The 16,248-nt window shown below is 40.1% G+C and overlaps 1 protein-coding gene across 1 annotated transcript; it reads right to left on the bottom strand.

Moving 5' to 3' along the window:
- Window positions 1-1,931: 1,931 nt before the first annotated feature.
- On the bottom strand, window positions 1,932-7,736 carry myf5 (myogenic factor 5). Its single transcript, XM_086009280.1, has 3 exons — window positions 5,975-7,736; window positions 3,992-4,067; window positions 1,932-2,309 (listed from the first exon to the last, which is right to left on the bottom strand). The coding sequence occupies exons 1-3, from the start codon at window positions 6,476-6,478 to the stop codon at window positions 2,125-2,127; spliced, it is 765 nt and encodes a 254-aa protein (XP_085865406.1). The 5' UTR covers window positions 6,479-7,736; the 3' UTR covers window positions 1,932-2,124.
- Window positions 7,737-16,248: the final 8,512 nt, after the last annotated feature.

Genomic DNA, 16,248 nt, shown 5'->3' with positions numbered 1-16,248 from the left:
GATCAATATCCCTCCATCAACCAATACAATCAAATACAGATTAACTGGACATTCATTTAATTGCTGTTTTCTGGTATCATATAGTGTACAAAATGACTTCCATGTTTGTCTACAAAGCAGCAGATACTGCACACCAAAATTCATTGTCTATGATGCAGTTTGGACATTTCCAAGAGAGATGAAGTGTTATATCGTTGAAAATCTTTATTTTCTTTAAATAAAACCATTAAGAAATTGTCTCACGTCGATTTTAATTTATACTGACTGACGTATAACTGCAATCAGTAATAACATCGTCTTTCAGCTATGTTTTGTCAATGCAGGAGAGACTGCTTTTCTATTCTCTACTGATTGAAAAAAGCTGACTGTACCCTTAATCTTCTTGATCAGAAAATAACACTGGCTGTTGGAGGAAGGTAATTCCGATTCAATGCATAGGTTTCAGTGCGCATGCAGGGAGCTAGTCTCCCCCACTCTGTGACTGTAGCTCTCCATTTAAATCGCTGCTCATTTGGTGATGGCGATGCACTGGCACCATTAGTATAAGACGTGCGGCTATATTGCACCTAATAGTTGACATTAGTATGATTTTCAGAATAATGTGAGGTGAATGGACAATAACGAGTTACACTGTCCTGTTTATACTGCTGCCTAACCCGAGCGAAGTTAAACAAAGGCACATCAACATTTAAATGTCGGTGAACTTTTTAATGTAAATAAAACTAGTCAGCTCTTTTTAAACTGTTTTTAAGCGGTTCAGCTGACCGCCTGCATTCTTTATAAACTTACAACAGTTGCACTTCTGTGACCCGTGAAAAGTCAAACCAATGTGTGGTTACCTCCTCCGGGAGGTCTTGCACATAATATAAAGATGCCAAACTGACAAACTGCTTATTGTCTGTCGCTGTGGCACAGAAACTGCTTCATTGGGATACCATATGTGGTAGCATATTGCCGTCACACTGCTATGGAAGCACCTTTACTTTGCAGGTCTGATTTCTGGCGCGCCCCTCTCCTCCATTTCCTCGACCATCTGCTGCTGTTCTTCAGCAGGCACTGGGTGAAGCACAGCTAGTGAATCCAGTTCCTGTCCCTAAGACCCACAAAAGCAGTGGATTTCAGCCGTTGCTGAACAGGCATGTTTTTTTTTACATTTCTAAGTGCAATCTACAATGGGAGATTGAGGCGTGTTCAGTTGGATCCACTTTTGAAAAGTAAAAGTAGCTTTAAAGCAGAGCACCATAACTGGCATCCAAATGTGGATGAAATGCTTAATGTTAGGACAGTTGCCTGTTTAATGTCAACACTTGACTAACATTAAAAAGGAAGTGCAGCCCCAAGGATCAGCTGGGCACTTAATTCTGATGATTCAGGAATCATTTCAAGGGGTGCTGAACAATGAGTGAGAAGAGGAAGTGGTGAAACTCCTGGAGCCCAGTCCTGAGGAAATGCGGGAACGATAACAAACTCGATGCGACCGAACCTCTTTCAAATATCATGTAACCCTCTTCATGTTGAATTCTTGTTAATTTGTATATTTGTTGATGGCCTGTGTTCTTTAATGGGATTTCATTAAAATTCAACCAAGCAATTGAAATCCAAAGACTTCTTGTACGAAGCTGGCTTCCTCAATAAACGAAAGATGTTTATTTCAAAAAGATAGGCTACACGAAATCTCACAAGAAATACGACAGTTCTGAAAAAATAACTATAATGCTTGGGATTGTTTTCTGTTGAAAAGTGTAACGCTCCCTTAACTCTACGTTCTTATTGACATCAGTTCCTAAATGCTCTCCCCCTCAAAAAGCGCAAGTGTGTAGTTCTTGGGGCGATACTACAACAGGAATGTAACATGTTTAAAACGTATTTATTTATCTGCACAGCTGGACAACTGGAACCCAAAAGTGAAAATAACGAGATTTATAAAAAGTCTTTCACGATTTTATTTAATTCTTAAATACAATTATTTTGTTGACAACTAATGAATATTATGCTATTTACAAATATACAATAGGATGTGGTCCTACTTATAGAACAAGTTATGTCTGAAGCTTTGAATCCACATGGTGGCTTGTTGTGTGTTGCGGTGGAATCGTCCAATCTTAAGGTCTGCAGCTTGAGGATTTAAAGGACATGATAGACAGGCTGGCTGGGCGTGGTGGGCTGCGAGCAATCGCTGGTAGGCGGGGATATGGTCCTTCCATCCTGACCTGAAAGAGGACAACGGTCGGGTGACGGTGAAATCCGCTCCACGATATTGGACAGATAGTCCAAACTGGAAACAGCAAGGCCTCGGCTACTGGAACAAACTAGAGGAAAAGAAATGGATCGTGTGGTTAAAAAAGCCAACTGATCAAATGTGTAAATAAGTCGGTTAAAAACATGTCAAACAATCCTGAAGATAGCAGTCATATCTACTATGCTTTAACTTCTCTAACACGTATTTTAAATATGTTATGGAACCATAGAACTTTACATCACAGAAGGAGGCTATGGCCCATGGTGTCTGTGAGGCTTTTCACAGAGCTATCCAAAACAAACTCCACAGTCCCTGTCACATTTCATAGCCCTGTATCTTACCCTGGTTCAAATATATATCCCCTTAAAAGATGCCATGGTCTCTGCTCCAACCATTCCCTGTGGTAAAGCATTCCCTGCTCCATGTAAAGACATTTCTCCTCACCTCTCTGCTCACTCTCAGTCACAATTTTAAATTGATGACCGCTCCTCACTGACTCCCCCAGCTACAGAAAACTATATTTCCCCATTTACTCTATCAAAACGCTTCATAACTTTCTTTTACAAAACTTTATTCATCTTCTCTTAGCCTTCCATACTGCAATGAAAATAATCCTAGTATCTCAAGGTTCCCCTCATAATAATAGTTTCCCATTCTCAGGACCATTCTGGTGAATCTATTCTGTAGGCCTTTGTGGCTATAATGCTATTTAACGGTGCCAGCTGTGGGTCAGTGGTAGTGCCCTCGCCTTTGAGTCAGAAGGTTGTGGGTTCAAGGCCCACGCCAGAGACTTGAGCACACAATCTAGGCCGATGCTCCAGTGCAGTACTGTCTTTTGGATAAGATGTTGAACTGAGTCCCTGTCTGCCATCTGAGGTGGACATAAAAGATTCCATGACACTATTTTGAAGAAGAGCAGAGGAGTTCTCCCTGGTGGTGGCCTGGCCAATATCAACCAACATCACTGAAACAGATTATCTGGTCATTATCACATTACTGTTTGTGAGACCTTGTGGGCAAATTGGCCCCGTGTTTTCTACATTACAAAAGTGACTCCACTTCAAGAGTACTTTATTGGCTATAATGTGCTTTGGGGCGTCCTGAGGTCCTGGAAGGCGCTACATAAATGTCTTTCCTTCCTACTTTCTTTCCTTTTATCTAATGGAACATTCAAAATTGCACACAGTTGTCTAACTGTGGCCTAACCAATATTTATCATTGTATCATTACTTGTTTACTCATACTCTATGCCCCTATTTATAATCCTTACAATGTTGTTGGCCTTTATATAAGTAAACAGTACATTATTCAAAAATGTTTAATGTTAGCAAAGTGCTCTTTAAAAAATGTCAAATGAACTATATCAGATTCCCTGGCCCCTTCAGTAACACCCGCTTTTTAACTTTACCACGTGTTTTTCAACACTATCTCAAACTTGGAGAAGCGGGAGAATCTGTAGCCCTGTTTGGAAATGTGGCGCGAAGTAGAGCAAACAATGAATATGGTTACAAAGTAGTTATTATTTAAAAATGGGGGGGGGGGGGGAGTTCAAACTACAAAGTGACATTTCGACCATAGTTTAGGAAATAGTCTACCATTAAAATATTTCTATCTCGCTTCTTAACTGGAGAGCCTGGTGTTCTTGGTCGTTTTCACAAGCTGTGCCTTAGGAGTCCAGGTGTAATTTCGTCAGTTTCAAGACAGATTTATGATGAAGTGTAAAGTGGATTCACGAGAACAATAAAAACCTACCATTCTGTAATTCCGAACAGTAAATGCGGTCAAAACTGATATTCCTTCTAGACCAGACGGGGCTGTTACATCCCATCTGCAAAAAAAAAGCACAAGGTAATCAAAATAAAGCAACCTCCAAACCTTTAAGTTAATTCTTTATATAGATTCGCCGTAACATATCACTTTATACTGTATATATATGTCACGAGTCTTGAATGAGTAAAACAATGATTACCCCTGGACGGAAATAAGCCCATCTGTTGATTAGACATAGTTGGTTCCTTTGCCACACCATGGTTTTCTCACATAAAGCATTAGGTATGTCTGTATGCCTTACAGAAATGTGCATTGTGTTATCCATGGAAAATGGATTGCATGTCTATGCAGTTAACGGAAGTTACATTAATTGTGCCAGGCCAGATTTTCCCATACTAAATTCATATTAAAGCCTTGGCTCCAATAGTTAAAACGTAGTGCTATAAGAATGCTTCACTGGTTGTTGTTTCAAATAACACAGCCTTCAGCTTGCTGCTGTTTTCGGCTCCTGTGGATAGCAATATGTGCAGAGGTGGGAAAGTCATCATCCCCGCATCCAAAGAGATCAATGTGTGTGGCAGCAACTTTTACTGAAGTGGCGAGAAGAAGCAGTCGGTCACACATAATGAGACCCAGACGCCATCGAAATCAAACCCTGAGCTACAGAGAGCATTTCACCTAATTTTCAACAAGTGCTGATGAAGACGTTTAACTTTAGCTCCTCTCTTCCCTTTCTCCCAAGTTAGTTAAGGAAATATGTCATAGAACAGAATGTCCGACAACTGTGAATGCAACTTTTGACGATTCTTACAGCTGTACTCTTAATCTGTGGTTTTCGACATGCCGCCTTTAGATAGTGTCAAAGTGAACGTTCAGTGACTTCTCGTAGTTAAAGCATGGATAAGGATCAGAGTTGGTCGGGACTGCTGCGCAGTGGAATTATATTGATGCTACATGAAAAAGCTACGGGAAATCAGAACACTAATAAGTGAATTGAAACATTGGAAGTATTGCACCTGACCAAACAGCGTTATTGTTCATTCATTGAAGCTTGGTTGAATCCTCGTTTGGAAAACATTTAAAACAAAATTTAAAAGGGACAGGCTTGTTTTTAAAAACACTGCATAATTTATTTTTAAAGTATTTTGATCATTGGTCCACTGGTTGGTTCACTAGTTAACTAAACCTTATTTAAAATATTTAAGATTGAAATTAGTTTGGTAAAATCAATCCATTTGGCTGCAATCCCCTTCTTTCTTCATGTATATTGTAACATCGAGCGTAGTTCTATAACTCCTGCGACCCATTATTGATGCAATTCCGTTTATGAAGCCGGTGAGTTGGTGTCATTGCAAATCCTGTACCAACAACACATTAAAGGAGATGGCACCTTATAAAACAAGAGCAAGGCAGCCTTAGAGAATAAAACTGCTAAACTTTTCCTTACACACATGCACGCGCATTTCCCACTCTTCACAATTCACCCTGCTCTCTAAAAGAATGGACAAGGTAACTAACTGTACATTTCAGGCTTAGCTTGATGACCAGACGAAACAACTTTTGCCAATACGTTTGTAATCGATATTTACGGACTCGTGGATATCAGGTTTTCTTTCAGGGCGCGAAGGAGAAAATGTTATGGACAAATATTTTAATTAAGGACGGGTTACCCTAACCAGATGTTCTCGTCTTGCATTAGTTGCGCAAAGAACACACTGATCTAATGTAATAATCGTTAACTGCCAGAGCGATCGGGTATATCGATTATAGGAAGGGACGCGTTCCTGGGCTAAATAGACTAGATCATACAAAACGATTCTGATTCAGACCTGGGCTTTTACCCTGTATATGCTCATTAATACAAACAGCTTTAGCTATGCATATTGTTTTAATTCTCCAATAATAGGAACGCACACTGATTGTGTGTGTGGGGGGAGGTTACAGATTAAATAAACTAGTGCTTACCATTCCGTCCGAGCAGTTGGATGTGGGGCTTCCCGGCTCTGAGTTGACATTGTCGGGGAGGCTATAATAGTTGGCCACCTGCTCCCTGAGGAGCTCCTGAAGACTCTCGATGTAGCTGATGGCGTTTCTCAGAATCTCCACTTTCGGCAGCCGCTGGTTGGGGTTCGAGCTGGTGCACCTCTTCAGAGTCTCGAAAGCCTGGTTCACTTTCTTAAGCCTCCTCCTCTCCCTCATGGTGGCTGCCTTCCTCCGATCGGTGTTGGAGCTTTTGCGTTTGCAGGCTTTGCAAGCCCACAGGAGACAGTGGCCAGCCTGGTGGTGGCCGTTTGGAGCCCTGACATGTTCCTCTTCATCAGTTCCACGGGACTCGAGCTTATGATCCCCAAACACAACGGCGCCGTGCTCAAAATCATCTGCAAAGTCTGCCTCCTCGGGCGATGAGAGGCACGAATTATCATAAAACAGATCGGACGGAGAAAAGTGGCAGTCGACCATGATATCCATTTGTAATAATACCGAAACAATAAGGTTTAACTGAAACGCAAAACTCGCACAACCTTTCCGTATAACTAACTAATGGAGTTCAAAGACAAACATCGGTTAAGGGTCAGAGTAAAGTGCCTTGGGCTTACACTGAACAGCTCTTTATATACAGGCGATGAGGCCGGTCACACCGGCTAGCATCCAGTCCTTCCCCTATATCATTAACCCTAGATCCGTCCCATGGGTATCTCATTAACCCTTGTTGGGTCGGGAAGATCTCCTCCCACAACTCAGATAGGACATTCCGCGAAATGAGACCAGCAAGAAATAAGGGAATTCCATTGAACCATCCCAATAAGAGGATCACTTCTGACCCGTGGGTAATAAGTTTAAATGAATCAGAAAAATATAGCACTCTCTTGTCTTTTAATAGATGTATATTGATTTAAATCCAAATAATAAATATATTCCAAGTTCCATAATAATGTTTGTTCGAAGTTATGTGCACGTTAACATAGTCGGCAACCCGTTGTCGAGTCAAGTTACTGAATGGACGGAAGCAACACTTCAAGAACATCGACTCAAAGTACTTTGCTAAGTGGTTTGTCTGAGGTTTTATTCCCGTTCGTTTCCTACTAGTTCATATATGTTCAAAGAGAAATCGTGCTGAAGAGGCTGGGTTAGTGCATGCAGTGTACAGTTTGTGTCGTGTTCAGTACCAGATAACACAACTTACAATCAGTGAAAGCAGCCAATACCTGCTGTGTAGAGCACATACATCAGATCATTTTAGCAACGTTGCCGCTGGATATATTTCCTTGTTGCAATTTCTGTTTGTCAGACCAATATAACGTCACTGGAAAAATAAACCCACATCTGCAATAATCTCTTAACAGAAATCTTCGTACATTTTGTAATGAAATCAGCACAGGTCATTGCTGAATGTTTTAGGGCCTTAGTTTAAGGAATTCGCGAACATACATTTCAAATTGTTGGTAAGGCTAGCATTATGACTCTATACAATAAAACACACGAAGGAGCTGTGGCTTTCTTTTTAAGCCAGAATGTTTGTCCATCGGCAGTGTAGCAGTCTGGAGCACTGCGTGTCAGGCCAAACTTGTCGAAAGTCCTGACACGCCGTTTCTCAGGCTACAGACTGTAAAACAGCATTTTTACTGCTCTTTGGGGTTTGCTGATTTTATGGTTGAAGCAAATTCGCACCGTTACAGATGCGTCCCAGCTGCATCTTCACCAGACCCTTTAAAGGTGCAAGATTCTCCCGCACCAAAGTGTCGGGCAAATTCACACACCCCGTGACAAAACTTTCCCAAAAGTTTGAACGGGTCAGGGAAACCACTAAGTGGTCATCAAATTGGTAATGAAGCGTATTAGTGAGTGTTTGTCAGATTCGGAGCAGGTTAAGTGAAACTGAAAAGCTATTCAGTGGAAGAGGGATAGATTTCCACTTGCCTGTAATATCGTCTTATTTGTATAACCTGCTGTGGGATTTTCTGATCTGGTTTATTTTCATTCTCCCTTATCTAACTTTAAACGCTTCATTATGAAAACAAATCATCCCAATTCCGTAAGGGATATTCGAAAAGCAGTCAAAACTCATAAGTAATTAGTGAACGAAGTACAAAGAAAGAAATGCTCACAAAATAAGTATTAAAACACATTAAAAGTTGTTTATTCAAATTCTCCTTAATCTGATGAAAAGTAATGAGTTTTTTTGTGAAATAAGGTTATGCTGCATCCTTGGGCAACACTTTAAACTCCGTTGGGACATGTTGCCGTCGTTTTAAAGGAAGCACCACTTTACTCCAGCTACTTGGTATGTTTTTCGAAAGCAGTTATCAAAACAACTTCCAAAACCAAGCAAGCAATGGCAACAGAACAGCGAGAGTGAACACACACTGTACAAGACCAATAGGACGTTGAGGAAACTGACTCCTGCTCTTTGCTGAGCTGGGATTCGAGGTGCTGAAAGTGCTGGAGGGATTCCCAGCAAACACAATTGTTGTTAGACGGCAAGATCAAACCTCTCCAATCCACCAACACTTGAACACCAACAGACAATGGGAATAAGGACGTATTTTCTTTCTAATTAAAATTGATAACCCATCCTTTGTAGTCGATTCCTTTTGCAAATATATTTAGTGGAAATAATATATTGTATATATATATATTATTATTATATATATATACAGGAAGTAAATTACTGGCAGTGTTTAATGATTGTGTGTAAACAACCGATACCTCCTTTACTCTTTTAATCCTAAAATTCTGATCTGCACAACCGATGTTAAATTGTTGTCAACCCTTTGCATAACATAGATTCCACATAAAACTCTGAGTGTCACGAAGTATATTCACATGTTTTTGCCCCGTGGGTTTCATTCAGATCCTATTTGAACCATCTTCTAACTGTTTGATACAGCCTGAAGTATTTTGCAAGTTACGATGCTGCACAGTGTTAGTTCAAACCTGCATGGGGAACGCAACCACATTTGTATTACATCTGTCAGAACGTTTGAAGACTTGTCTTTGCGACCTTTTGCACGTCTCCCATGCTGCACGCATGCGTGCCACTTTCCATTCAATACTTTACTGGAACTCAGTAGAAAGACAGCTGAAGACGACATTGAGTTTTGCTGTTCTAATCGACTTCCAAGAGAGATCAAAGTGAGCTGCTTTTCCAAGACCCCACAAGGGGAAGTTCTGCTGCACTGGCCCCTTTGAAGCGCAAGCATGGACAAGCAGTTGGCGCAGTGTGCCCTGGATTGGCTATCTGTATGCTCTATGTACAGGTTGCCGAAGTTACATGACCACTGAAATGTTCACAGGAGGTGATGTGGGTTTAAAAAAAAATTAGTATTCAAACCCAATAAAAATACTGTACCTAAATCATGCAATCAACACATTTAACTCGAGCTGGGTTCTCACTGTACAGCACGAGAACTTGTACAGCGGCCAATATGATCTCTCCTTCAGCAGTACTGATTTATCGGGGCTGACGTGCAATCTCGGAATGTTATCTGACTCGTATGGAAACTGCGAATATGGTGGGAGGACCCCTGGGCCTGGCAAACGTGCGTCAGCCAATTAAAGAGAAAGGAGCTCACCGCCGACTTCTGCCTGGTTACTCGATAGGGAAATATGAATTGATAAAAAGACACCCAACAAAGACACTCAACGATAAGATGTGGAAATTAATACATGCAATAACTTTTGTTTCTCACTAAACGTTCCCACACAGCACAAAGGGGTAGAGTGCACTAGTTGGCGCATTGTCCCTCATTGGACTCAAACAATAGCCACTGTCTGAAGATCTAGCGCATGGGGTTAGCAGCACTGATGCCACTGACTTTCATTCCATTGGTTTGCAGGTTTAAGCAGGAAATGCGAACAAAGTGGTTGAGCGTTAGGAGTCTGCCACCAACCATTGAAGATACTGATTGAAAAACTTAAACCAAAATCTGAGATTTAATATGGCGGGTTTTGCTTGTTGCTACTACTAGTTAATTACTTCTTCAACCATGAATGCTTCATAGACTGCCTTTGGTCATTTGACATGAAATAATCACGACTAAGCTGTGTTTTGGAATAAAAATAAATACTCCTTTTTGAATTAAACATTAAAGGTTAGTTTGTGAAAACGAGACCTTTAAACACTCTGTGCATAGCAGATAAAATCTCCAACTCGAATCACTTTCATTAGTTCTTGAGCTGATAATTTTGCAACCAAATCCCACTGGAAACAACCTAGATTAAATCCCAACCTCTGATCTCGAGCACGTTATTGCTTGTCTTTTGCATATATGAGGTGTGCTTTCTTTGGATGTAAAGTCAGACACTAATCGTCATAATTAATATCAGACAAATAATGTCGTTGCTAAATTTTAGAGGAGCTTTTTTTTAAAAAAAAGCAGCACCAACCTGGTGTCATTAGCTTAAAATAGTGGTTGTAACAGATTATTTTATGTAAGGTTATTGCATCCATTATTAATGAGTGATTGTATCAATTATTAACGAGTGCTATACGTGTTACCCAATAATGTTGTACTCAAGACATTCCAGTTGCAAACTAGAGGTACAATGTTACCTTAATATGACTTTGTTGCAGTGCACGAAGGATAATGGTTGTTACTACCTTTAAACATAATTAAGACCTATCTACTGGAATTTTTGTAATAGGGTTCAAACTGTTTACAGTGACAGGTATACCATGTGCAATTGTAATAATGAAATGAAAACAGTATTGTGAGATAATGATTTGAGAAACTTGTTGCGTAAATAATATGCGTTAGAGTTAAACGACCTCAAAAAAAGGCCCGAGTTTCTATGCCCAACAGGAAACAAACAGCATGGCAGTTTCGTAAATTTCCAGTTCCTTTAAAATCTTATTTTCTGTGTGTTTTCTATCCTTTTGTGCCTCTCTACAGCCCACAATGCAAGCTCCAGTTCCATTTTTGATATGGCTTAAAGTTTCACAGAGTTGGCTAAACCCACGTATTTCTAACTGGCCAGATTGCCCGCCTAATTCTAAATGTTAGAAGACTTTGTGATGTGGATCTTCGGCTCTGCCGCTACCACCGGAACATTACATTTTACAAGTTACTAAATTCATGATTTATAAAAGCGAACTTTTGATGAATTGGGCATGATTTGGTCATTCCCGTTCTGACTGCCATTTTCAAATTACAATTGCTATAGGAACGACCAGTTTATCAAAAGCTGACCAATAATTTATCGCACCAATTTAAATTGCAATACATTTATTTTCCCCAAACTGCAGTAACCTGAAATTACTATTTATTGCTAATGAAAATAGGGAGAACACAATTTTAAATGATTTCAGAAGATAAACGCCATCTCATCCTGACGTTTTGCCTGACCTTTCTCGAAAGGATGGATAATAGTTAAGACATCCTTTACTTTGCAATTTTTAAGTGTTTACAGGAAGATCTCTATACTTAATATTTAAAAATCGACCCAGTAATCATTGTTGTGATAATATCGTGAAATATTGCAAAATATGTTCTCTATTATGCACGAAAACAAGTTCACATGCCCCTTGTTGGAAAAGTTTGGGAGTCTCCCGAACAAGGTTTGTAAATAAATTGAGGAGCATTGAAGTATCTGACTGCTGGCTTAACGCTGGATTTACCTACCAATCGGAAGTATCACGAGGCATAAATATGTGCTGCAATCATATTTACATCAACACCCGCAACAAATTGTATAAAACTCCCGCGATTAATCCATTACCATTGGTATTGCTGTTATTCTAACTGCGAGTTTTGTAATTATTCATGTAAGTACACCCTAATTACATTCGGACATACTGAATAATGCCCGTGCTTCTAAAATGAATGTAGTTCTTCCTGGTCATAAAATCAAAGAATCTTACAGCCCAGAAGGAGGCCATTCGGCCCACCATGACTGTGCCGGCTCTTTGAAAGAGCTATCCAATTAGTCGCACTCCCCTACTCTTTCCCCATAGCCCTGAAAATGTTTCCTTTTCAAGTATTTATCCTATTCCCTTTTGAAAGTTGCTATTGAATCGGCTTCCACCATCCTTTCATGCAGTGTATTCCAGATCATAACAACTCGCTGAGTCAAAAAATGTCTCCTCATCTCTCAGACAAATCAGGAGAATTAACACGTGCCTAAAGGACTGGTGTGGGGAAGAGGGGTTCCTTTTCATGGGACACTGGCACCAGTTCTGGGACAGGAAGGAGCTTTACCGATGGGACGGGCTCCACCTGAACCGGGATGGGGCCCGTGTCCTAGCGGAAAGGGTAAATACAGAGGTGGCAAAGGCTTTAAACTAGTAAGATGGTGAGAGGGATCTACAAGAAATGTAAGCAGCCTAAATATAAACAAAACAGGAAAAGAGAGCTTAGGAAAGAATAAAGTAAGGGAGGACATTGATGACAAGGGAATAAATAGAGTTATAGAACAGGAGTATAAAAAGATAGTTAAACACAAAGTGAGAGGAAATCTTATTAAAAATGAGTTAAACTATCTGTACAGCAATGCACACAGTGTCCATAATAAAACAGGGGAGCTGCAGGCAATCATGCATTGTGAGGAACCAGACATAGTAGGGATTAGTGAAACATGGCTACAGAAAAATCAGTACTGGGAATTAAACATTGCAGGGTATAACATATTTAGAAAAGATAGAGAGGGAAAAAGGGGCGGTGGAGTAGCTGTACTTATTAGGGATAACATAATGGCAGTAGAAAAAGTGATGCAGCTATCAGCAAGACAGAAATAGAATCCATATGGATAGAGATAAATGATAATAAAGGATAAATCACACTAATAGGTGTAGTCTACAGACCACCTAATAGTGGAAGGGAGGTGGAAGATGAAATATGCAGACAAATTAGGGAAATGAGTAAAAAAACATAGAATAATAATCATGGGGGATTTCAACTACCCTGATATTAATTGGACAGAAGGGATAAGGGAATGGAACTCCTACAATGTGTACAGGACTCCTTTCTAACCCAATATGTAAAAAGCCCAACAAGGGAGGATTCACTATTGGATCTAATAATGGGGAATGAACCAGAGCAAATAAGAGAAGTAAAAGTAGGGGAACATCTAGGCAACAGTGACCATAATATAATACGCTTTAAGATGATAATTGTGAAGGACATAAGTATGACAACAACCAGGTTAATAGATTGGAGAAAAGCTGATTTTGAGGGGCTGAGAATAGAACTTGGGAAAAGAAAATGGGCAACAATATTGGCAAACAACAATGTAGAACAGCAATGGGAAACATTTAAAATGGTGTTCAACAGAGTGCAGGAACAATATATTCTGCTAAAAGGAAAAAACAAACTAAACACTAATGACACTCCATGGATGAATAAAGCCATCAGGGAACAATTGAGGGTAATGAAAGAGGCATACATTAAGCACATGGACAGCAGGGGAGTGCATGATAAGGGAGAATATGAAGAGATTAGGAGAGAAGTCAAAAAAAAAATTAGGAAGGCAAAGAGGAACTATGAAATTAACTTATCAAGGAACATAAAACAAAATAGTAAAATATTTTACAGGCACATCAATAAAAAAAGGAAGGTTGGGATGGGAATAGTGCCATTAAGGGATAGACAGGACAATACCAGAGGTAACAATAGAGAGATGGCAGAAATATTAAGTAATTATTTTGCATCAGTATTTACCAGGGAGATAACACAGGTGGTCTTGACATTGGATGATCAGATTAGTAATGAGATAAATGCAGTTAAAATAAAAAGAGGGGATATATTAAATAAACTAATCAAACTCAAAGAGGATAAAACCCTTGGTCCGAATGGATTGCATCCACGCATTTTAAAAGAATCTAGGGAAGAGATAGCAGAGGCATTACTACACATATTTAATAATTCGTTAGAAAAAGGTGTAGTGCCAGAAGACTGGTGGATAGCTAATGTAATACCTATACAAAAATAAATACTGCAGATGCTGGAAATCTGAAATAAAAACAGAAAATGCTGGAGATACTCAGCAGGTCAGGCAGCATCTGTGAAGAGAGAAACAGAGTTAACGTTTCAGGTCGATAACCTTTTGTCAGAACTGGAAAAAAGCAGGAAATGGAAGAGATCCACTCCTCTATCACCCCAACACCCCTTCCCCTTCACCCAGCACCTTACCGTGCAAGCACAGGAAATACAACACATGCCCTTATACCTCCCCCGTCCCACTGCCCAGGGCCCCAAACACCCCTTCCTGGTGAAACAGCAATTTACTTGTACTTCTTGCAATTTAGTATACTGTATTTGCTGCTCACGATGCGGTTTCCTCTACACTGGGGAGACCAAATGCAGATTGGGTGACCGCTTTGTGGAACACCTCCGTTCAGTCCGTAAGGGGGACCCCGAGCTTTCGGTTGCCTGTCACTTTAATTCTCCGCTCCACTCCCACTTAGACCTCACCGTCCTAGGCCTCTTACATTGTTCCACTGACGCTCAATGTAAGCTCAAGGAACAGCACCTCATCTTTTGATTAGGCACTCTACAGCCTTCTGGACTCAACATAGAGTTCAACAATTTCAGATCATAACCTCTGCCCCTATCATGTATATATTTTTTCCACACTTTCTTTTTGTTTGTGTTTTCTTTTCTTCTCTCCCACATGGCAGCTGTCTTTCATTCTGCCAGCGCAATTTACACTTCATCTAGAGCCATCTTTTGTTTCTTAACCTGTCCCATTACATCTCCTTTTGCCTTGAATATCTCTTAATGTCTCTTAACCTCTCCTGCCTTCTATCCTATCACAGACCTTCCCTATTGTTCTTTCATCCCCTCCCCCTTTCACAGCTCCTACACTTGCTTAAAAATCTGTTCCATTTCTTGCTTTTTTTCAGTTCTGATGAAAGGTCATCGACCTGAAATGTTACCTCTGATTCTCTCGTCACAGATGCTGCCTGTCCTGCTGAGTATCTCCAGCATTTTCTGTTTTTATTTAACACAATACCTATATTCAAGAAGGGGGCTAGAACTTGTCCAGGGAATTATAGACAAGTCAGCTTAACAATGGTGGTAGGAAAAATAATGGAATCCCTACTAAAGGAAAAAATAGAAGAACATCTAGAAACCAAAAATATAAGGAATATTCTGCATGGATTTCAAAAGGGAAAGTCTTGCTTGACCAACCTATTTGAATTTGTTGTAGAGGTAACAGAGAGAGTAGACAATGGTAATGCAGTAGATGTAATTTATCTAGATTTTCAAAAGGCCTTTGATAAGGTACCCCATAATAGACTGATGAGCAAGGTCAGAGAATGTGGAGTCAGGGGACAAGTAGCAGAATGGATAGTTAGCTGGCTTCAAGACAGAAAGCGCAGAGTAGGGGTAGAAGTAAGCTATTCACAGTGGCAGAAGGTGGGTAGTGGTGTTCCACAAGGATCAGTGCTGGGACCACTGTTGTTCACAATTTACATTAATGATTTAGACTTTGGAATCAAAAACACAATTTCTAAATTTGTGAATGACAGCAAATTGGAGGGAGGGGGGATAGTCAATATTGAGGAGAACTGCAACAAATTACAGGAAGACATTAATAAACTTGCAGAATGGGCATATAATTGGCAAATGAAGTTCAACACAGATAAATGTGAGGTATTACATTTGGGTAGGAAGAATAGGGAGGTCACTTATTACTTGGAGGGTATGAGTCTAGGTGGGGTAGAGGAACAAAGGGATCTCGGAGTACAAATACAAAAATAGTTAAAAGTAGTGACACAGGTTAGCAAGGCCATAAAAAAACAAATCAAGCACTAGGGTTTATTTCTAGAGGTATAAAATTGAAAAGTAGGGAAGTTATGCTAAACCTCTATCTAACGTTGGTTAGACCACACTTAGAGTACTGCATGTAGTTCTGGTTGCCATATTATAAAAAGGATATAGAGGCACTGGAGAGGGTGCAGAGAAGACTTACAAGGATGATACCAGAAATGCAAGGGTATACATATCAGGAAAGGATGAATAGGATGGGTCTCTTTTCTCTTGGAAAAAAAGGCTGATGGGTGACCTAATAGAGGTCTCTAAAATTATGAAAGGTTTTGATAGAGTGGATACAGAGAGAATGTCTCCACTTGAGGGGAAGAGAATAACTAGAGGCCATCAATGTAAGATAGTCACCAAGAAGTCCAATAGGGAATTCAGAAGAAACTTCTTTACCCAAAGAGTGGTGAGAATGTGGAACTCGCTACCACAGGGAGTAGTTGAAGTGGATAGTATAGATGCATTTAAGGGGAGGCTAGA

Source organism: Somniosus microcephalus, chromosome 16 (genome assembly GCF_052327205.1).
Source record: "Somniosus microcephalus isolate GS21.2 chromosome 16, FLI_Smic_1.0, whole genome shotgun sequence".
In the NCBI taxonomy this organism is placed as follows: domain Eukaryota; kingdom Metazoa; phylum Chordata; class Chondrichthyes; order Squaliformes; family Somniosidae; genus Somniosus; species Somniosus microcephalus.
This window is presented reverse-complemented; position numbering and strand designations above follow the sequence as displayed.

Coding starts and splice junctions, on each gene's coding strand:
- myf5 (XM_086009280.1), bottom strand. CDS start 6,478: ATGGATATCATGGTCGACTGCCACTTTTCTCCGTCCGATCTGTTTTAT. Junction 4,068..5,974: donor CCAACTGCTCGGACGGAATG/GTAAGCACTAGT, acceptor TTTTTTTTGCAG/ATGGGATGTAACAGCCCCGT. Junction 2,310..3,991: donor CTGTTCGGAATTACAGAATG/GTAGGTTTTTAT, acceptor CTTTTCCTCTAG/TTTGTTCCAGTAGCCGAGGC.